Consider the following 24,283-nt stretch of genomic DNA (forward strand, 5'->3'; position numbering starts at 1 on the left):
ACAATTTTAAATGGGCAATCAAAGATGATCAGTCTGGGAAAAACACGTTGAAAAACCATTCTTATACAGAACTGTACAAACTTTTTTCCCCTCTTCTTGTTTCTCCACAAACACAACCTATCTGCACAGGATCTTTCATGAACACATTTCTACCAATCTACTGATACTGAAAGTGAAACTCCAGAATGCTTTAGTGACTGTGTATTCATTTGACCCAATATTTCAAATATTTGCATTGAATACACATAAGTTTCAATTCAAAGCTATGATCAAACTGCATCTTTAATAAATACATTGTCAAAGTGCCACATGCAAAGATCTGATGCAAAGTTACAAAATAACAGTACATATGAAAAGGCATGGTAATAAATTATTTCCATGAAGCAGCAAACTTCAACTCTGAGGATTAATTTAAAAGACACATCAAATTCACTATCCTGCTTATGCCCAGCTACTCCCAGTCATTAACATCATGCAAATTACCTGGACTAAGCACTGCATATGCCTCACTGGATGCTAATTGTACATTTTCTAAGACATTCTAGTCTTCTCCAACTTTTTCTCATAGAGTTTTCTAAGAACACATGGAAAAAAATTTAAACTAGTTGTTCCGAGACAACCTTTACAGAATTGGAAGGTCACTGATCCCTAATCCATTTCAAATTAGATATGCAAGCACACATGACTTAAAAATGACTCTTTTTGACTGATATGGATATGGGAGTACTCTCACAACAGATTAGCAGGGAAGTTGCCTCTGACAAAGGAGTGGAACAATGTGAGAGGAAACATTCAGTGAGATCCAGAAAAACAGAAATCTGCCTACAGACATATTGCTGGGGGAAGAGAGGCAGAACTACAAGTCAATAATGCTGATCACACTGGGCAGGGGTTCTGTGCTATGGAAGAAGACAGCTTTTAGCTGAAGAAAACTGACCACTTCCTAGATGAGACATTTATACTTGTTCCATTATCTAAGTTAGATAAATAAGGAATTTCAATTCCTCATTTTCCTTCCACCAATACATGGACTATTGCTTAGCTCTAGTAAAAACAACCCCATCCCTCAACTTCTGTTTCCTAACTTGCAAATACTGAAATTTAATTTAGGTTTAAATCAATTTTAAGAATACATTGTCATGTATCAATTGATTATTTTTGTATAAAAAACAGATGCCCTTACAATGAACACTCTCCTCTGCATGCACACAAGGAAGCATATTGCAACTAATTATCAAACTTTGTGATTATCCTATCACAAATGTTTAATTTTTTTCTCTTTCAGATATATTCTAGTAGATTTGAGGTATTTGCAGCTAATATTCTAAAATAAACCAGTTTCATCAAGTGACAGGGCAATTTACCAGGAAATAAAAACATCGTGCAGGGACCAGGCAAATCTGTACCTTCATCTACAATGTGTGAATCCTTCAAGCAGGAAAACCAATTATCAGATAAAAATAGATCTGCACACAGCCAGGATGGCTTCAAGCTCACTGGGGGCTTGAATACACATTGACCAAAAGAAACTCAAAAAAGCACACATGCACACAGAGTGGCAGAAAAGTTTATACAAAGTTAGGAAAGCACACATTTGGAAATGGTTGCCAATGCTCTTTGGCAGGCAGCAGAAGGCAGTAACACTGGGATGAAAAAGCATAAATACAAAAAAAAAAACCTTTAAAGAAAGGAACATACCCCTCATACCTCACACACAAAGTTTTGACAGAATGCCCAGCATTTATGGTATCCAATGGTAAAAAGATTTCTCCTGTGCAAAACAAAGGGTGTGTTCTGCTACATGTCTTCACAGACAGAGCTGAAACCTAGATTCAAATACACACCAACACAGAGATTCAAAACTTGAAACCATCTTCAAAGATTTCCAGAAGGCAGAGGATGAAGGCTTATGCTATTAAGGGAGTATCTCAGAACTGGAGGTAAGTCTGTACAAAATTTTAATTTGTACATATACTTACAATAGGCTTATAGAAAGAAAACTGTCAGTATGGTAAGTTTTAACCCTCAAGGTCTTGCAAAACTGTATACTCATTAAGAGACACAAATCACTAGCACTAAATCAGCTCTGAATTACACTTAAAATAAAATCTTGGCATTCACATTTACAATATTGAGTTTATTCTATTTTTTTATTGGTAATGTTTATACTATAAGTAGTAAAAAATTAAAAACTACCTACAGCATGGAATTAATTTATTGTGTAAATTACAGTGTGAATTTCTGGAGATATTTAGCATATTAATACCTCTTTTTTGTAACCTCCATTTGTATTTGTCTCCTGCTCTGAAATACAACAACAGGCATTGAGATAACCTCTCCATACGTTTATCTAGTTACAGCAGCTCTTCTTAAAACCCTGCACACCCTCTGCCAACATGCAACCATGTAATCCTCATTGAAGGGCTGCTTTGGTCCTGCTTTTTAGTTTTTCTAAAGACACAGGTAATGCTTCACCCCCAATGTTAGTGGTCATTTACTTGTATTTTCTTACTCTAAGATGGACTTCAATGATACTAAAATTCAGTAGTTTTGTTGGGCATTAAACTTCACATTTTACTGAGATTAAAAAAAAAATAAATTGTTTATTTTTCATAAATTCCAGTTATCTAAAACAAGGTTTAGACATATCATCTGGCCTTGCACAGATGTATTGACACACTTGTTTCTCCTCATCCCTTTACTAATCTACAGAGCCTTTTCTAAACCAGATTAGATGCTCTTCATGCATAGGTACTGATACTGAATCCATTAATAACTAACACATTAAATATATTCTGGTCCTCAAATTATAAGCACATTTCTTTTAAGACATTTTAAACATGTCTCAGATGAACTTGTTCTTTACAAAGTCACTGAAATATTTCATACAATGAAAATACTGTCACTCTTTTTATCCTGACACTAGTGCCAACAAAAACATGAAGGGATGGAGGATTACTGTTCTTTATGCCTTGCACTAATATTCAGACTGTTTTTCCTTCTAAAAAAACTTACAAACTTCCTATTTACAGTCAGAAAATTTAAAAGTCAGTATTTGTAATCACAGTAGTTTGAGAATGTTAAGAATTCCTGCTCTTGGAATATATTAAAAACATAAACATAATTCTCCCTGAGCTAAGTCTAAGAGAAGTGGCATCAACAACAGTGAATCACACTGCAAATGAGCCAGCCCTGCATCGATCAACTCCAGAGACGACTGCAGCTGCCCCAGCAACAAGCAGAGGAGCCAGCCAAAAGAGCAGAAAAGAAGCCCAAAAGCAGGTCAAGGCTTGCGAGCCAGAACTTGGCATCTGGGTCTTACAGCTGTCAGGAATACTTATGAGAGAAGTCACTGTTGTCTACAGATTTTGAAAACAGTTGGGGAACAGGAAGAGGAAAAAGAAAAAAACCAAATCTATCTACAACTATTATGAGCCAAGCTAGAGCGGAAACACGATGCATGCCACCATTTGTTCTGTGGTCACAGCATTTGTGATACCAAACCGCTACACCAGTGAGAAAAGTGTTATCTGCACAGAAATACAGTTTTGTAGTGATCTGGAACATTAGACTTCCAAAGAGATTTTTTTCTGGAAAAGAAACATCAGTGAACAAGATGGACATAAAAACTAGACAACTAGTTCTTTTGTGTATTTTTTACATTTCAAAATGTAAAAGTTTTGCCTTTTTTTTTTTAAGACGGATAGCCTGCCAAATTTTCCTTTAAATTCTCCATTGTGTAACTACTTCCAGCACCAGCAAGAGCTCCAATATATATGATCAACTGTTTTCTTGCCAAGTTGTATGTACCTTTTATTAAAAGAAACAAAACCAAAAAACCCCACGACAGTTTATCTAGAGATTACTGAGAAAATATGAAGCTGCACTGTCTTTATTAGGGATTCCATACTATCTAATGAGAGACATAAAACTAGGAATGACAACTGCACATTTCAAGAATCATTAAATAGAATTTGCAGTATCTAAACAAAAGAAGAGACTCAGACCAAGAAGTCTAGTTTTGCAGAAATTAATTTAAGTGCATATGCAGGCAAAAATCCAAAGCTAGTGGCAGTTTTTGGGAAAGCTGTCTCCACAGATTCTGTACTGACAAGCCAAGCAACTGCCAAGCAGTGTTTCAAAACAAAAGAGAGACTCTTGGAAAGTGCCAAAAGAGATGTTATATTCTGCCATTACAACTCACGCTCTATGAAAAGGAAAGAGAGGACACTTGTACTGGGATTCTCATTGGCTCTGTGAATCAGGCACATTCCGTACTAAGCAGATTCCCAAGGAAACACGCACGCTAGCACGGACTGCAAAAATGAAGAAATGCTCAGCTGTGATGAAAATCAAAAGAGAAGTAGAAACAAAGACAATGCAACTTATGTCCAAAAAATGCATAGTTCTGTTAGAGGTGCTTTAAGCAGAAGTCAAATGAACAGCAAAACTCTTGAAACACAAAATTTGACAAGGTATTTGAATTTATTTTCTCCAATCTATTCTTCCTTCTAATCAGCCTCTATGTTTAGTTGCAGATTGAGATACTATCTCTTATTTCATTTTCTGAGTTTAGAAGAACTAGCTAGTTCATTATATTCTTGACTTTGCAGTCTGATATCCAGCCCCTGAACGTCACACTTCCATCTGTTTTTCTTGGACCATATGAAGCATCAGAAAGCTGTCTCAAGGCACCCTTCCCCAGAACAATCTTCACTGTTATACAAATAAGCCCTCTAGTGGTAAAACGACTGTCAGACCCACCATATTCAGAGTTTCTGTGCACTCCCTCTCCAGGATAAAAATCTCATTCTCATAATACCTCCTAACTAAAGGTGAGCCACTAATAGTCTATCTACAACCTCTTTTGAAAGCTATTCATTGAAGATGACAAACTTCATCTTGGGCATGAGTGGTGGCTTTGTTACTGAATCCAGAGATAAAAACATAATTATTAACACAGAATAGAACTGTCAAAGGTACAGAACAAATTTAGGATAATGTCACAGAACTCCCCAGATTTTATGATTAAGAAGTATGCCAATACAGAGACAATGAACTCCACCACTAGCACTTAACTAAGCCCTTTGATTACCAAAATCATGAGTGAATGCTTGTGTTCTTCTCATTCTGAGTTACATTCCCTTTCCTTTCCCTAAGAACATTTATTCTCTAGTTCTAATTACCAGTCAATGACCTGATAACAGAAACCACCACCTTTGTTGACCTATGTTTGTGGCAGTGATTTGCATTATAACTAGCCAAACATCACCAATGCATCAGATACTTTATCTGAAGCAACTTAGCTTCACACACTGCCAGACTTAACACTGTCAAAAATTCCTAAATATTATGGTAACATTTCATAACAGAAGACTAACATGCTATCTAGTTTTAAAATAAAACAGTTCTATTTTATATCAGCAAGCAGGGGCAAAACCCTCCCATCCACATATTTCTCCTCTTACTTTAACACAGCAATGCAACAAATTGTTATTACATGAAAAGGGGTCTAAAGGGACAGTGATTCTGTATTGGCATGTATTTCCACATATTCAGCAGTACTAATGAAACAGAATTATCTGTGTGGCCAGATCAGACCTTGCACTATGTTTTTAATGACTCAAGAGCTCAGTGACGGTACCATTGTGTGTTTGCAACCTCACTGCAGGGAAAATGAAGGAGATTCTGCTGGGAGAAGTCCCTAATCACCTTCCACAAAATACTGCCTGCTAAGAACACCTCAGACCCCCTTTCTGTTCTGAGTAGAGGTGAGCTTAGGGAATCATGGTGCACCATCAGTTCACAGAACAGACCCTATCCTTTCTCACCTGACAAGCCTAAAGCCTACCAGGTAGAATTCAAATGGAAAACTTTGGTAGTGCAAGTGCCAAAAAACTCTACCAACACAACAACAAAGTAATTGTTGGCCTTCATTTAAACACTTCTTGTATGATTTCTGCCTATCATGCACATGCCCTGATATAACAGTAAATGGTTATAATTCAGAGAACAGTGGCAGAGGATGAATCACATATTCTGTTACAACTTGACAGCTAGAAACTCAGTATTAATATACATTTCCTTGCAAAATTCCTTGCAAAGCCATTCACAAACAAAACTATAGTGCAAAAATACATAAACTTGAAAAGCAGGTTCAGAAGCAACAATAAAAGTAAATGTAACTCCTCTGACAAGATTGACAGTAGTTGTATCACTTTCAAAATACTCCAAATAACTGAACAGGAAAATACATAGAAGACTGCAAGAAAAAGCCCTCCAATAGTAACTGTTGACAACTATGAGGCTGGAATGTCTATTCTGTGGGGCCTACAAAGATCTGTAATGGATTGGATTCCAGATCAACAATTTCACTGACAATTTTAGTGATTAAACAGGAAAATTTGCTTAAGAACTGCATATATGATACCAAGCAAGGAGAAATCCAAGTGCTCTGATGAGCATGATTAGAATTCAGCAATCCTGAAAAACTGAAAAGACAGTCCTACTAAAGAGAAAAAAACCAAAACAACAGAGGAAACAGTCCCAATGCCCAGTCCCACTGTACAAGCTACACATTAGAAGATGTGGAAGCTTGTTAATTCAGGAAAAAAGAACTATTTAGTACAAAGTTACTGCAGAGAAGACAAAAAACCTTTTCACATGCTAAAAAGAGCATCACATACTCAGGATGTACCTGAACCTTTTTTATATTCAGAAATATGTGCACTTGTAGTTTATTTAGGTATCATGATTTTAAAAGCAGAGACAACCCTGGTGAGAATAAAATCAAATATTTTGAAATAACTGATCTGTGAAGAAAAGTTTAAAGACATAAGTTCATGTGATTCAGAAAACAGCAGCTGGAAAGTGATAATGAAAGGAACAGTGACTAAATACTTTTCTATGTTAAAAGTATTAACCAGCTTAACTTCTACTTGGGAGATTTTGGTTAAAAATTTGTGAATCACAAGAAGAGAGAGCTCATAAATAGGTTACTTTTCAAGGCTCAAAGCCCTCATGTCAGCAATCTCACATGTTACAGGTCTGGTCAAGATTGCATGATCTGGGTTCAGTGCAGCTGAAGACTGGTGAAGTTAGATAGACTGAACTTAAGGCAGGGTCTACAAAACACTTTGGATCTTCATTCCCCAATCAGCCAGACTGGCAGGGCTGTTACATGGTACTGCAGCTCCTCCACCTTCAAACAGCCACCCTCAATGTCTCCTGATGAAAAATGGGGTAAACAGAAGCAGAGGGAGAATGATGCACCCTGAGCCCTGTCCTGCCAAAGGAGATTTTTCTGAGTTACACACTGAAACACTAGGCAGCCCTCTTGGGCCCTGAATGGTTTTGACACTGGTTTTCCAAATGTAGCTAAATTCTGTAACATAAAGCACACTAGAAAGGTACCCATGGCAAAGGTGCAGTTTATAGCTACAGACGGCACTAGGCCTAAGGAATCTAACACAAATTTACCTCTAAAGGTCTTGACCTTTTGCCAAAATATTGAAGCTGCCATTGTGTGTTATACAATGCATACACATGCAAAAGGACACTTTTGTATGAGCAGAATCCATCAGTATAATTGTACAAGGGCAGTGTCTTGAGGCAATGCACTAAGAGAAAATAAAAAAAGAGGAGGTATCTTGTTTGAAACAGAGTTAAGTTTAAAGTCTTCCACCAAACTCTTAATAGAATTCATAATACAGGTTTTTTTTTCCAATGTATTAACCACAATTATTCTGTGGAATAAAAGAAGCATCTGTCCCTTTCTATGGCTTCCAAGACTATATCCTACCCCTTACCAGATCTCTGCAGCTCAGACGTCTTCAGAGGAGAGCTGAGCAAAGCAAGATGCAGGTGCCATTATTAATGCAATGTGACATTGCAAAGGAAACTGGATTTCCTCCTCCTTTTTGTTCAGTTTCTGGCAGAAAGGCAAGTCTTACATTTAGCTTCCCTAGCTAAAATTTGAGAAATATATCATACAGAATTATATATATTCTGAAGTGGTATATACTCCTACATTTCCACTCCAGAAGACATTTTATAACACACAGCTTTTGGTCCCTTGCTGCAGAAATTCTTCTGTATTTAAACTGTATGACTGCAGATGCTATCAATGTCAGAGCTTAATCTACATGGAGGGTGGGAAGGAAGAGCAAGTTTCCAGCACTCTTATTCACCCCACTATCAGGAACAGTTAGGAAGGGAGGGGAAGGGACATGAAAAACAGGCTTAAAATTCAGTGCATTTGAAAATTCTCACTTTAAAGATTTATACCAGAATAAAATTAATAAAATACTGTAACAGAGCATCCATATGAGGAGGTGCACTCTTCATATTTCTTCTTCAGCATTACTGTTAACTTCTCTGGCTAATTGAGGTCTTGGTGTAACCATCACAGCACCAGAGGCTGCTTGGAAAGCCTGATCAATTTGCAAAACTCATAAAAACAGAACAACAAAATGATACAAGGCTCTACCCATACTCAGCAAATTCAGAACTTGCAATTCCAGCCACATCAATACAGCACATCCAATTAGCAAAGAACTGCAGTCTCACAGGAAATTACCAGTATGTTTTGTGCTACACGTAGCTGCCAAGATAAGCACCAAATAACCACAAATCCTAAAGAGGCAGATCCACTCATTCCTACTGACATACCCAGAGTCAGTTTCATTTACCTGCTACAGGACCTTCCAAGTTTATGGAAGACAAGTTTATGAAGGTATTAGCATAATGGTACCAGTATCCCTTTTCCACCTGCTGTCTCCGTGGGGGGGAATATGGCTACCTCCCATTCTCACTACCAGCTGTGCTCTTGACTCTTAAAGGACTGGCTGCAGATAGAATTTAGTAGTCATTATACTCTACTCTAATTACAGAGAGTGAAACAGAAACAGGAGGACTGACAGGAATAGTCTATAATCTGCTTTGTGGACTCCTTTGTTCATATGTAAGGAGTTCACCCTCAAATCATGCTTACATATGCATTTCATGTTTTTAAAAATAATGTAATACACTTTCTACAGAATTAGTTTGTTAAACTGGCATCAAGACCACTGGAAAGATGTCACACTAATACCCATCCCATTTCTCCTGCTTCATCCTGCAATTACTAAAATTACACAGGAAGTGAAGCAGCACTGCCAAATGGAACCAATGTTAGCATGGACTGATACTTCCATGTGTTTTCAACATACTAAAATTCAAGATGTATTAATAATTTTTCTGTTACGAACCACTCTTGGTATATCATCTTTTTTCTTAAACAAAGCCTCTTAGAGTAACAAAGTATTTGAATTAAATAACTTAATTTGCTAAGCTATAAGAGTAAAAATCTAAACATTTCCTATAATAAACTAGTTTTTCCCATTTCACTAGATTCTAAAACAAGTTTGTCTCAGATTTTTCAGTAGTTATGCATTTCTGAAAAAATACAAAATATGCTGAGATGCAGATTAACTGCAGTTTCACAAACTCTACTGCAAGTTTAATAAAAGATACCCTAATATTTGACATTGGTTTATCCATAATCCCTATACCAGGCACATACACACACACTTTTCATCATACAACAAATCTTCTGACTAAATCTAACCTTGATCAAACATATTATGGTTTATGAATTCTCAGCAGCATCTATCTGTATCTCCTTTGTGTAATTAATTGTAGAGATTTAGCTGAAAATAGGCAAGCATGAGGAATCTCCCTTGATTTCAAAAGGACTGTTCAAGGCATGAAAAAAGCAGGACACACCTCACAGCTTGCACACTGCCATAACACATGAAAAATCCTTTGAAAATTACATATCATTCCACTAATTTGTTCTGATCAGAAGAGTGAAAATCTGGATTGACACTTTCTTCCACTGTGAGATAAAAATTCAGTGCACAAATAAAGTAATTAAGGCCCAGTTATTTTGACATTTACTTTCTAGCATGACTCATGACCATCTTCATCCTGCATTTAATAAAACGCTTTCAGAAAGACTATTAAAACCCCCCAACAAACTCTCTGCAATAGCCTTTCAATCCAGTGCTTCATTTTCTTGCACAATTTGAGCTTCAAAATCAGTTTTCATCTAAGTGTGCCAGGTGGCACTTAAAAAACAAAACAAAGGAAATTGAATTTTTTTTTTTTTTCATAAATCCAGCACATGATGCTTCAGAGCTTTTTTATAAAAGGGTTGTGAGGGTAAAAACTATAGCAACAAATTTCACTCATTTTAAAATAATGTACTATAGAACTCATGCTGCAAGCTTCCAATAAATGACTACTAATTATGTTTACAACAATGAACAGGTATGTAAAAAAGTCAACAACATGAGTACCGAAGTTGATTCAGAATGTTTAACACTCCAAATAAGAATGTCAGAAGTTATTGCAAAGAATTTTAGTGCAAGAAAGGTATATTTTTCTCAATTTTCTAACTAGGAAACGTGAGCAACAATACTACATTATGATGACTCTTTTTGTAAAGAGGTGTTTATATCTAATCCACAATACAGAGGCTCCAACATGTTTGACTGGCTTTCTCCTGCTATTTATAGTCAGTTTTACTGATTTCTAATTCTCCATCTCTTTTCCAGCTGCAGCTGCAAACCCCACATTTTGTACCCTACCTGCTCAGAGACACTCATTTTCACTCTTAATCATCGAAGGATACAAATCACGAAGTGTATTTATTGTCCAATGCTGCACACAGTTTAAAAACCAAACAAACCAGCCAAAACATAACATGTTATACAAAGAAATTATTAAAAACTTTTCCTGGACACAGGAAAATATTGCAGTCCCTAAAAAAGGAACACTCCTAGTAAGAACAATACAAAGCAGCACTGCTGCAAACTGCATCAGAAATAAATGGATATACACTGGAGCTCTATAGCTCTACCTATTCACAGATTCCTAGGAAAAGCCATTATTCAGGCTTGTGCTGGCAGCTACGGGTAGCACATTTGCAGAGAATTATTTAAATAATTTAAGAGAATAATACATTATTTACAAAACAAAATAATTCAGCTTCATGAAATGCTAAACTAGTCTTGAAATGGTCGCTAAGCAAGAAGACTTTGAATGTTCATACTCTGTCTTGTCATTAAACAATTACTAATCGTAATCAAGTGGAAAGTAAACAATTAATATTAATAGGTATTAACTTGGCTTTTGTCTGGACATTCAAGTTCCAACTGCCAGCAAGGAAGTGTATTCAGCATATTCAGGCTTGAGCTGGAAATATTTACACATTAAAAGAAACTTCTTTGTAGGAAATATTAAACTAAGTGAGTTTTAAAGAGATCTGAAAGTTTGATTCTTAGAGAGTTCTCGAAAATGTCTTGTAATTGTCTGCAAAGATCTGTTCCCTATTCATCCTCCCTTTTGAAGTTCTGTCATTCTGGCGTCCTTGCACAATCCCAGAAGAAACAGGAAAAAATATTCTTACTCTGTCTTCTCCTGCTGTTCTTCCAGGCTGACACTTCTGAAGCCCTTATTAGCATAGTTCAGAAATGTGCTCTCTTCCTACAGTATGTCTCCCATGCAACCTTCCTAATAGGAATACAGCAGTATCTACCAGAAATGGCTATTCATGAGGAATGGCACCGTCTCAGACACAACTATTTCTGATTCCTACTGAAGGAACACTGAAGTACCCTTCTGGAAAGTTCAGATCTTTAGCTAACTAGCACCTGACACCTTTTTGGCTCCCTGTTTCTACCACCACCCAGATGACAGCAAGAAGAGAGTATTACCTTTTTGTTATCATTGTTTCTACTAAGACACCTACAAGGCTTTCCCACAGTGAGAAGGCTTCCTGTGCTCTTAACTTTCACTATAATGTCACAACCACACTCACAGAATCCAACTTAAGAATTAAAAATGCTTTTCAGACAGAAACGACAATTGAAAGAAAAAGCACAGAGAAAACCTATGAAAATTCAGAGTAGAACCAATAAATATGGTAATTACTTATGACGCCAAGAGTATATCAACATTAGCTGCTTAAGCAGCATTTTACTTGAGCATAATTCAAATTCTTTTGAAAAAGTAAGTACACCATTGTATAAAAGCATTGCACACTTTCCCAGGCAGCTCTGGCCAGACCATTTTCAGTTATTAGACAGGTTACACTGGAAAACACCAGATTCTGGGAATTAATTTTGAAAGAGTGTGACTACATAGTTGGCTGTACTAATTTACTCTTCCCTTGGCCTCTGCTGCAGAAAGGATCCTGGCCTGTAGAGACCCCTGATCTCCTCTAGCTCAGCCATCCTTTGCACAGTGTCTTTAAAGATAAAAATCACATTCTGAATTGTGTCAGCAAGGAATGAACATTACTGCCAAAATGCTCCAGTTGGGGCAGACACAGCCGTAAAATACATTAACACACTCCAGCTATCAGGGTTGAAAGACCAGATGCAGTACTTTGATTTCTTGGTGTCCTACACATTATATATGTGCCCATTTGTTCAACACATTTTAGTGCTTGTACACAGTTTGAAGAGCACAATTCACTGTGATTATTTTTCAATTTCAAACATAGCAAATTGAGAACCTGAAAATGGAAAGGTTTGAGTAAAGAACAGAAAATAAGGAGAAACAAACGAAAATTAGTCACAAACAGGAAAATACCATTTTAAGCTCTGAGACTTTAAAAAAATCTGTTGGACTATTTAAGCTAGTTATAGATGCTATATATGTTATGCTAGCTATAGATGTTAACACGCATTTTCATTTCTATCCTAGCAGAAAGCTATGGAACAGAACTTATTTAGATCTTCAATTTTTTTTTTGTTTGTTTTCACTCTGACACACTTTTGGCATTAAGCTTTATTATTTAGAATGACCAAAAAATCAATACTAAATCAGAATGAATATCTCAAAAGAACCAGTAGATGGCAATAAAAAGATCTCTGATAAATTCTGATTTTGCAAATAAATATAATCTGTAGTAATGTACAAACAGAAAAACTGGATTTTTTTAACCTCATTGATATGGTTCCAGGAGGCTTCTTGAAGCAGCTAACATTTATAAAATTTTATAGAGACAAATCCATGAATCTTTCCCCACATCTGAAAGTGAGAAAAAAAACCAAAACCCTGAGAACAATCTGTTCCTGTAACTCAGAAGAATAACTTATCTAAAATATTTCTTCACTTTATATTAAAACTAAACCTACGATTTCAAGAGTCTTTTGCAAATGAATATGAATATAAAATGCACTGATATTTGACTTCATTTTTACTCTTAAAATATTGCCAAACAGTAAAATAAACAGCAGAATTTGTTAAGTCTTTAGACATAGTCTTTATATAAGTCTTTATAGCTTTAGAAGCTTTCATAAAGTCTCACACTGAGGCTATTCAGAAACTACTGGAAATCTTTGCCAGGGTTTCAGCTTGAAGTTAAAATATCCAACTATTTTTATGTCTCACAATTTCAATTCTGGGAATAAACTGCAGTGACTTATCTGTCTAGCAGAGAATTAAAAAAATCAAATTTGATTGTATTAAAAAGAAAAACATACATATTTAATTTTTAAAGGAGGGCTTTTAGGTATGATTTCTTATATATATATATATGTATTAAGTAAATGTTTGCAGCTGAGGTAGGGGTATTCTAGAATGGAACAATATGTTAATTAAAATCACTAGTGCTTTGTATTAACCTTTTTTAATATTTAGCATCAGTAATGCTGCATTGTTCAATTTTCCTATATTTTCCCATTTTCCCATATTCACTTCCTTGGCTAGGAAGTCTGTTTCACTGAAATAAAATACTTGATGAATTAAATTGCCAAATATTTTCCAAAAACAAACCATAAAGCTGTCAGTAATGTTTCCACCTTACCATGAAACATGTTTGAAAAACAGATTTATATTTAACCTCCTAATTAATATTTTCTCATTATGAGTAAATAATCAAATATTTTTTCATATACATTTAACTATTAGGAAGAAAATGAAACCACATCAAATACTTACCACTACATACTCTAACTTATATCTGAAAACTGACAAACCACTCAGGTTATAAATGTAGTATATATGCATACATGTCAGTATGGAAAAAACACATTACCACAAAAATGAATTAACACATGGAAAGAGAGATATGTCAAGACTGTTTCCAAAAGAATTTCAGCAGTAAGAAAGTTAAAAGAGTTGCCTAACACTCTCAGAAATTATTTTCTCTGATTAAAGAGCAAATACATTGAAGACAAAGAAAGAATATACACTGCAATTAGCAGAAAGACAAAATGAGATAAACATGAAGTAAAAGCACTTTTTTTTTTTTAAGTGCCACTGACAGCTTGGAAAGCAGAGACTGAAAATTTGGAGGGGCCTGTTGGAGAGCCATGCACAGGGTTGAAAAACCTGACGTATAAGCACAGGTTGAAGAAAATCGGTTTGTTACACTTAGATAAAAAAAGTCTTGGGCAGGTGGATAAGATCTAATCACCTTCTTCCAGTGCCTAACAGGTAGTTTTCAAGAAGACAGAGGTACCCTCTTCACAAAGTTGCACAGTGAAAGAACAAGAGGTCAAGAGCTACCAAGTTGCACCAGAGAAACTTTTTTCTTCCCGTAAGAAAAAAAAACAAACAACTATTATTTGCCATAAGAACAATTAAACAGTGGACCAGGCTGCCCAGAGAAGTGGTTGACTTTCTCTCACTGGTAGTGCTCAAGTCCTAACTTATCTTGATAAAGGCATTGAGGGTCTTAATGCAGGGTCCTGCTTTCAGCAGAAGATTTGGGCAAATAATTTCCAGGGGTCCCTTCCACCTACCCTGCTCTATAATTCCATATGTGGAACTCTGCAGCTTCTATATCCTATGTTAGTATCTGGCAATAACAGAGATAATTTAGCAAAAACACCACTTCATGCACAGCTGTTGTGCTTCAACTTTTGCCTTCTGTGACTCCATCAGCATCAAAGGATTCATACATGTGTGTATGCTGATGCAGCCTATTTTTCTGCATTTTTTCCTAGTTCCTTTTCTACTAAATTTGGCCCTTACCCAAAATGTATATTTAGCATATGTTCTAAATCCCAAACTCATGAGTTCTACATGAACAAAGCTGTTTGCTCCACACATGCAGCACACTACACCATGCAGGACCATGCCTCACTTCCACCTAGGCAGAATGGAGTTGTGTACATTACTGCCAGGAAATAATTCAACTAGAACTGCTTTGTAAAACACAAAATTATCCAGCTTTACCAGGAGAAAACAGATTGCACTGAAATATGCTGCAAAACATTTAAGAAATTTTAAAGGCAAAAAAAAGAGGGAGAAATACTTTAATTTTGACTCAACAATCCACCTAAATTTGCTTTTGCTCAGAAAGTGAACTCAAAAGAACTTCAACTGCACTCATGATGCAACGTTTACTGATTTTCAAGTTTGTGGAGTATGCAAAGTACAATGATGCCTAGAACTAGATGATAAATATATCTTGTCATCTACTAAAATCCAAACTGTTTGACTGTGGTAGTTTTTCCCAGTTTCTCTGGCACACCATTTCAGAAACAACTGTCAAGCTTACTTGTTGAGCTGACTGAGTCTTGGGACTACTACATCAAGATTGTTCAGCAGAAGCTCAGAGAGCTTCTAATCTATACGAGGAAGCCTTTGATGAAAAAATACACTTAATAAAATGGAATTCTAAAGAGAAGTTGTATACCAAGCAACTCTCAATCACTTTGACTTTCTATCAGCTTTATTGACACACTACGATTCCTGCTTTCCAGCCTCTTATAAATGGACCATCAGCTCCTTCTCACTCAGAAAAACCGAAGCATAAGAAAGGATTACTTCCTTTATTCTACTCCATACTTCTTACAGAACCGACTTTTTCTATGATGCTGATTAAGATCTATGTCCTTACAAGGAGGCCATGAAATTAAATCAACACAGACCAACTGTTTAAGCCATGTTTACTACAAATACACCACCCATGTCCCTATGTGAAGATCCTCATTTTCATCCACAGCACAACTGATTACATTCTTCCCAAAATCATGTTTCTAGATGGTAATGTCAGATTTTCTATTACCATTATCAAGAAGGACCTTCATTACTACTTAGTATTTCCAAGCTAATTCCCAAATCCCTCACGTGACCTAGATCATCCAGGCTAAGTGCACTTCTGCAAAAAAGCTTTCCATTAGTTTGCTACACCTCAGGGCTGGATACACAAGTTGCTTTTGGAGGCTAGGACACATTCATGAGGAGCTGTACTTCACAGCTACCACTTCAAAACACCACTACTGATGTACTGTTAGAAGGAAAAATGACTGTTTAAGAGTTGTACTTAAGAGTAGAACTGATTTCTTGAAGTCAGCTCTTAGAGTAGTCCCAACCCTGATTTACTTCACATTCCTTAAATTTATCAGAGTCTACATCAAAAAGAAAGACTCATCAGGAACAAAATTCTTTGCCAACAATTTTTGCAAGAAGAATTTTAAAAAGCACTACAGAATTAAAGTTACACTTGTTTTAACCTACTTCCCTAACTATGCACCAAGTTTCTTCAGAGTTATTTCCTTTTTCTGTTGTTCAAATCAGGGTAGGCAGTCAGAAGTGATCTGGAACAGTTTCACACAAGCACAGACAGGTGCTTGGAATGTCCCACTTTGCACCTGAATTCACACCAGAATTATGTGTCTATGGTGAAGTATGAATAACTAAATACACAACATGATACAACTGTTTTAAAATTATGTTAATAAGGATTTATTGTTTCCTGCTTTAAGGGCATTCAGCTACTTATTTTTGTTTGAAAACTGCACTGGCTGTGCTCAGTCAGCATCCATCCATAAGTAAAAGAGGGGAGTTTCATTATTCTGCTCCTGGTTCAAATCACGTTGCCATGGAAGCAGATGTTGAATTGATGAAAATAGGTCAACTGTTCAAAAAAAATCACTGGCTTAAAAATTATTATTAAATTTTATTATTTTAATGCTTGCCATTGTTTTGAAATTGGTAATATTTTATTCTGTGGTATTCTAATTAACATTTACTTCGCTCACATAATACATATTCCCACCAAAAAATGCAGATAGCATCAGAGTTAAGAGCTGTTAATGGGAAAAAATATTTTGCATAAATCAGTAGGGGTTGGGTACAGAACGCTTACAAGAATATCACACACAGTTCTTTGTTATTTCACTAGTGTGGTGTTAAAAGTTGCCATATAAACTGTTTCCATTTGAAGAGTATTAGTATTATTCTCAAGAAGCACACGCAGCATTTTTTGAATAAAAAAGAACAAAAAAACCCCAGGACATCACTAATACCTATGCCTGGCTTTGACAGCAACACTGCTTTTCTGTTTAGCTGTGCATCAAACAGATATATAAATACTCAACTGGAGTCTCAGTTACTAAAAACTTATTAAAATACTTAAAGACAGCTAAGATTTAAGTAGGTTACCCCATCAATAGAACATGTGAAAATACACATAGCCAACTCAAAGAAATTTCTCTCTCAACATTTTCTAACTGCCTGCCAAGATGCTGTCAAAATAGTGCAAACACACAGTAAAATGTTCATCTTCACCTGCAGTAAACATCAGAAAATAAAATAACTCACCTGTTTTTCTGAATCTCTGCTAGGTGATCTAAAACACTTTTCTATCAACACCCTGACACATCTGAATTTTCTTCTACCTTGACACTGACATACTTTAGATGCATCAGGGTTGTCCTAGAAGTTTAATGTAATATATTCTGTTCCTGAATATTTCTTTACAACTGAAATGCAGAGTTTAATCATTAATAGAGTGCATGGGAATACTGCCAATATATGAGATTTGTGCTCCTTACATAGTTCAGAGATCTTTCTGTAGATTACGCGATACTTAAAGTAAAAAGGCTCAGTGGTGCAGAAGTCCTTCAAATTTAATCCAGCACAAACCTACCACAGCACTGCCGTGTGTCTCCCACACACCGCTGCTCCTGCCCTGCTCCCCAGTGAACAGGGTCAGACAGCTTCTCCCACACCAATTCCCTGATCTGTTTCATCACACACCAGGTAAAAGAAAGTCCCAGTGCAACATAAGATGGGTGTAAATATACACGAAACAAAAGCAAAAACATCCTCATCTCTTCAAGCTGACAAATCTATACTGTTGCTGTTCATAGCCCCACAGCATCCAGTAATCCTTCTTTCTTCCAACCTTTTGTAATCAATGTTTTGACCTGAAATATGTACAACAGAACTTGTGATTAAAAAAAATTTCTGTAACTAAGAACACGTTTAACTGTCAACACAATTGAAACAATTTTCAACAGAAATAAAACTCATGTTTGCTGTGCTCATTTTAGTATAGTTTTTTTTTAATTAAATTTCTGTATAAAATGTCTTTCACTTTGGAGAACTCTTTTTGACTCTAGAAAGTTCCAAATTTGTGTAATGAAATTTTTTGCAATTATGTATGAGCTCTCTTTAAAAAACTACAACAAACCAACAAAAAAACCCCAAACCCCACACCTGTGAAGATGTTAAATACTGTTTAAAATATACTGAAAGAATGTCCTCAAGGAGACAGCAAAAGTCTTACATTTCACATTGAATAGTTTTGAAACTGTTTATAAACAACCAACAACATTCAAAAAAAATCACATGGCTCGTTATGCTCCAGAAACATACTGTGAGACTCACTTGTTTGTTTTGTATCTCTCTGTTTTCTCAAACAATAAATAGCTGGTAGTAACAGAAAAACAACCATCAAAAAAATCAAACTGGCATATTTAAAATCATCAGGCATAGTGGATACTTTTGATCATAACTTTTTGAATAGATCTTTTCTGACCACTGCATTATGGCTTGTTGTTTGGTTGCTTTGGGTTTTTTTAATTAAGCAAAATAATTAGAGAAAACTTGACTTTTCTTTAACCAAGTTAATATCGTTAATTTCCTCTGGCTTATCCCAGCATTAGCCTCCAACAGCCTCTTCATACCATGATAATTATAGATTGGTGGTCTTCACCAAAGCTGCTTCTCTACATAAGACAACATTTTCTCCCTCTCCTCCCTTCAGTACTAATTTACCTTCTCCGTTCAAACTTTCTTCCCTTTGTTTTCTGAATCTCCCTTTACACAGTATTTATAGATAATATGAGATACAATGTTAAGGAGTTCTAAGAGCTACCTAATTATTATGCTGTAATTCCTGTTCCCTAAAGGGTTGCATATAAACAGAATTTCAATTTAGAGAAAAATGCTGTTATTCTCCTTTGGTCTACCAAGAAACAGACATCTGCCTAGAGATCAAATAGCCAGCTTCACATTTAAACTGATAAAAGTCTAACACACAGCAAGCAAAGGCAAAACCAGCCCCATCTCTCAGCTGTGAGAAATCCATACTGCTTACATTTACTCATCTAGTCTTCACAATATCACCTTTCTAGATATGTTGTCCAGTAATGAGCTCTATCATTACATTTGACTTGCTAAATTAGTTTTATACTAAAAGTACACCTCACTGAGGTTAATGTAAATGTCTACACGTGCATAACAGAAGAGTGCATCAGGCTGCCTGTAGATGCAAATTCCAGCAAACCAGTTGACATGATTCATATTTACAGATAACTCTGTAAACCTTAGGGCTTGGAAAATAAAACTCAAAGCAAGCTCATAATTCATTGCATAACACTTAATACCTGTAAAATGAACAAAAAAGAAATACGTGCTCCTAATGCAGCTCTGTAAGGTGATGCACTTTTGTAACTACACATACAAAATCCAGACCTTTTGCCATGAGAAAAGTAATGCAGCTTCTAAAAGCTAAAATAGAATAATGGTAGAAGTCAACATAATGCAATACAAGAAAGCCCTGAAGGAAAAATTTATAAAGGCAAAGTCCTGCAATATCAGTTCTCTAAAATACCCCCAGTCATCCCTCCACGTCTGAAAAGGAATTATGCTGATGTGCTTACTACATGGAATTAGGAAAAGATTAAGCACAAATGCTGTTACAATCACAAATATTTACAGTCATGACACATAGTTGTTTCAGATAAGCCCTACAGGATACATCCATAAAGATTATGTAGGAAGTCATTTTAAGATATGTTGGGGTCACAACCGAAGCAGACAAATAAACAGTTCACAAAAAATGTGATTATTTTGCTTCTGGAAATAGCACTACTTAATACTTGAAGAACATGAAGCAACAAATGCACGGTATCTTGGGAATGCTTGGGAAAGTACGGCAACAGCATTCACAGTAAATGAAAACACAGAAGAGAAAGTAATCAAAAAGAAAGACTTTGAAACACTTCTTTGATAGGGAAGTCTTAATTTCCTTCTAATATAAGATGTGAGGGAAAGTCTAATTCCTGCTATCATTTCCACTGGTGTTTGTGTTATTTGCTACAACATGCATTTTTTGAAGGCAGACTTACCTCCACCAATGCCACAGTCAGAACAAGGTCCACTTTTGAGTCTGGGAAAAGGGCATCCACTTCTGGAGACATTCCAATCAGTATACAATTAGTAACAACTGATATTACACTCATACTTTCAAAGGCCAACTGAAATAAAACACAAATATATTTACAGTTATGACCATTACCTCTAGCTTACTAGTTCCCACATTGCTCTGCATGATACTTCTCTCTTCACGAAAGCCTCAGAAGACCCATTAGTTTTAACTTATTTTCTGTCATCTTTTGAATTCTATGGCACAGGACTTGTTTGGCAAGCAGTCCAGGCCTCATCAGCTTGACAAGACCACAACAAGGTTGTAACCTGAACACATGAAAGAAAGAGCAAGCACTCATCGACAGTTGTACTCCCAAGCAACTTTATTTCAGGATAAAGAAAAAAGTGTAAAATTCCAAGAGGAACTAGTAGTCTTAACACTGGCTTTGGACATTCCGTCTGAATGTTAAGAGGAAAAGGTAAGAATGGTTCAGAATGCCTTTTTTAAACCACAACCACTTGACATTTGTTGACAGATTTACATTTAAACACATGCAATAGCACAAGTCTAAGAAGCTCTTGCCTACAGAGCTCCCACAAAATGTCTGAAAATATTAATATAGCTTAACAATTACATTTGCAATATAATGATTACTTATTCCAAGGTCCTGTCTGGAATGAGGAAGACTGACACAGAATTGTAGTGACTGTCACAATGAATTAGCAGAAATAACTTTCTCCTTGACAAGAAGCTAGTGACTCAGCTCACCTGATAAAATAATTCCAGTATTCCTTTAACAGAAATCTTTCAGCAAATGCTCTCATTTCCCATATTAAATGGATGACTTGAAAATTTAGTTATTATTTTTAATTCACAAAGTAAATTTATTTCTCCCATTAGTTAAAAAATGACACTATAAAATAGAACTACTGTACTAATAATGTAGAACTACTGTACTAATAATGTTCTAATTTTTCAGCCCACTCCCTTCATTGAAACACACTATTCTAGCAAAAACAAATGCTATTAATACACCTGCAGCTATACTTGTGACTTATGATCACAGCCTGATTATTCTGGTGGTTACACAATTGGTCAGTGCAGCCATGCCATTAAGATGCTGGCAGCATAGATCTGGACTGAGGAAATACATCCCATGTTAAAATGCAATCAGATTATAATTTACATATTTTAATGGCATATTAATAAAAGACTTCACCTCTAAGTACCCTTCATTAATATCCATGTATGTGCCTAATGAACATTGCTCAGAATCCTTGGTTTGCATGTTTTTACTGTGTGTTTTACTTGAGGTTTCAGGATTTCATTTCTCAGCTCTCACTTGCTTCATTTGATAACATTTACAACCCCTCCAAACTGAATAAGCCACTAGCTCACTGTGCCCTTTATCTTCATTACATAACATTAGAAAACCTGTTAAATAAAACTAGAATATGGATCATATCCTAGAAAGGTCACCCAACCTTATCACATTCCCTTATCAAGCACCGCTATTATGGAATACTAAAGTTTCTGGGTGCAATTTAGTCACTCCAGAAAACTCTGGTCAGGATCAGTTCACTGATGCAGCACACTCAGCAGGCACCAAAATAGCTGGTGGCAGCATGACAGCATGGACAAACAAGTGAGGACAGAAAATGCTTAATCCAGTACTATTACCATGAAATTGTTTAGATAGACTACAGTGTTCAGGCTGTGCAGAAAGTTCCAGCTCCTGCTCACAGATCCAGGTTATTTTCAAATTAGCCAGCTTGAGCACCAGTAACCACGGGTGCAAGGGCCACAAGCCTGGCTTAGGAATCCAAGTACTTGCCTATCCTTCCATTTCTTTGGAAACCCCTGCTGCACTTCACATCTCTGAGACAGCATCAGAAGTTACCATTTCTAAAATACATGGGCTATAAAGAATACTGGGCACTCTCTAGACGCTTTGCTTTGTTGAAGTTGCAACAGAAGTACAATACATACACAAGAACTAAAGAAAAGATCTGTTTTCTTTTCCAAGGCAGTTGAAAGGCATGTGGTCAAAAACCCCACCAAAAATATCACTGGGTATATAGTTGGACAGATGCTATTCCAAGACACTGAAGAGAACAAAGTACTTACTGAACTTTGAAGTGGCTCATGGGACAAACACAAAGCTTTCATACTGCTGCTAAAACCTCTTTTAAACAAATGAATAGAAAAAAAATCACAAAAATTACCTGCCAAACACCAATATTTGCTGTGGGTTCTGCAAATGGACGCTTGTAAACTCTGCACATCTTTAAGGCATCAGAGTATATCTCTGTGATGTTGTTTAACACTGCAAAAAGAGCTGCCAGTGGATAAACACATGAGAAAAGACTCACATAGCCAAACTGTAGGAACAACTCCAGGTAATCATCAAAAGTACCCTGAAAAAGAGCAAATATAAGAACAACTTTAACCTACACAAAAAACTATGAGAAAACACAGTTGTAAACATGTTTCCTCATCCCAAATCAGTTGCTTGGAAATGACTGCTGATGGTAGACAAGAATAATTTTTTTTAAAAAAATCCAATTAATTTGGAATTATCCAATCACTAATAATTTCTTATAAGGGGAGGCCCAGATTTTTCCTTTTGCCTAATGCATTTTATGCAAGTCACACTTCCTATCCTTATTACATGAAGTAATTACATAAACACATTCAACCTATGCAGGTTTCTGAGCATCTCAGTTAAACAGTAACAGAAGGAACAGTGAGGAATAGAAAAACAGCACCATGCATTTAAACTGGCAGAACATTCTCCTGAGAGCACTGTGGCAATAGAAGTCCTAGCATTTCAGACTGTCCATGAAAGACCTAACCAGAATGGTGGGCTGGTAGATAGGCAACTCTTTTCCACTATTTCTGCTTGTTTATTTAAAAACGGGTAGGACAGAGTTATTGGACCACTTGAAGACTGAAATCTACAAGGCAGCACTGACATCTGAAAGGAACCATTAGTGCAAACAAAAAAACCCTATTTAACAAATCCCAATAGGTTTATCCCCTGATCTTTAAACCAATAATGTGGGTACTTAAATGCTGATTAAGTACTCACGTGTAGGTGATCATACATTTATTTGCATATTAGTTTTGTAGTATTAATAACAGTTTGCTATGATTGCAGCATTTTTTTATGAAAGAACCAAACCAAACCCTTTTAAAGAAAAAGTGTTCATAAGCAAAGGAGGATGAAATACCACAGAGAAGTTAAAGTAGGATCTAGGTATCTTGTATTTACACAGACACATGTATTGTCCTCTCTCTCAAAACTGAAATTATGAAGACTTGACAGTAACTGAAATTATTGCAAGAATGACATGAAAGTGGTTTTGGCTTCATGCATCAGACACATGGTTATCTACTCTTTTTTGCCCGTCATAGCTGTTAAACTGACTGCCCTCTCCAACACCTAGTGCTTTTTTCTCCTAGGAAACAGAGAGAGGCGGTAGAAGTCTGCAAGCTCACAAATCAGCATGGGTTACTCATTAATTGTATTTCTCACTGGAGCTTGTTTTGAAGTTCCACAGTACAGCTCAGTCTCACAAAGCAGTCCGCAGGCCAGACTATGGAACAGCTACCTAACTATTAAAGGCATTAAGATTTTTTCCTCAGAAACATTTTGTACAAGCTCTGAATTTTACCAACACCTTCTTTAGGGACATTTGCAGGAATGTCCACTGGAATGGCGGCCACACATCTACTACTGCTATCATTTTCTCAGACAATCACTGCAGACAGAGAGAGAACTTTCCATTGTGCTCCTCCTTCTGGTAACTGCACAGTATTCCCACTGCTTCCTCACGC

General features: G+C 36.2%; 1 protein-coding gene across 1 annotated transcript in view; it reads right to left on the reverse strand.

Moving 5' to 3' along the window:
• ANO10 (anoctamin 10) overlaps positions 1-24,283 on the reverse strand; it is a 124,579-nt gene that overhangs the window by 84,600 nt on the left and 15,696 nt on the right. The window contains exons 10-11 of the mRNA XM_039711442.1: positions 22,669-22,860; positions 20,424-20,552 (exon numbers count right to left, since the gene is read on the reverse strand). Coding sequence (XP_039567376.1) covers positions 20,424-20,552; positions 22,669-22,860 — 321 coding nt within the window. The remainder of the gene's footprint in view (positions 1-20,423; positions 20,553-22,668; positions 22,861-24,283) is intronic.

This window comes from Passer montanus, unplaced genomic scaffold (genome assembly GCF_014805655.1).
Source record: "Passer montanus isolate IOZ18808 unplaced genomic scaffold, ASM1480565v1 scaffold10, whole genome shotgun sequence".
NCBI lineage: Eukaryota > Metazoa > Chordata > Aves > Passeriformes > Passeridae > Passer > Passer montanus.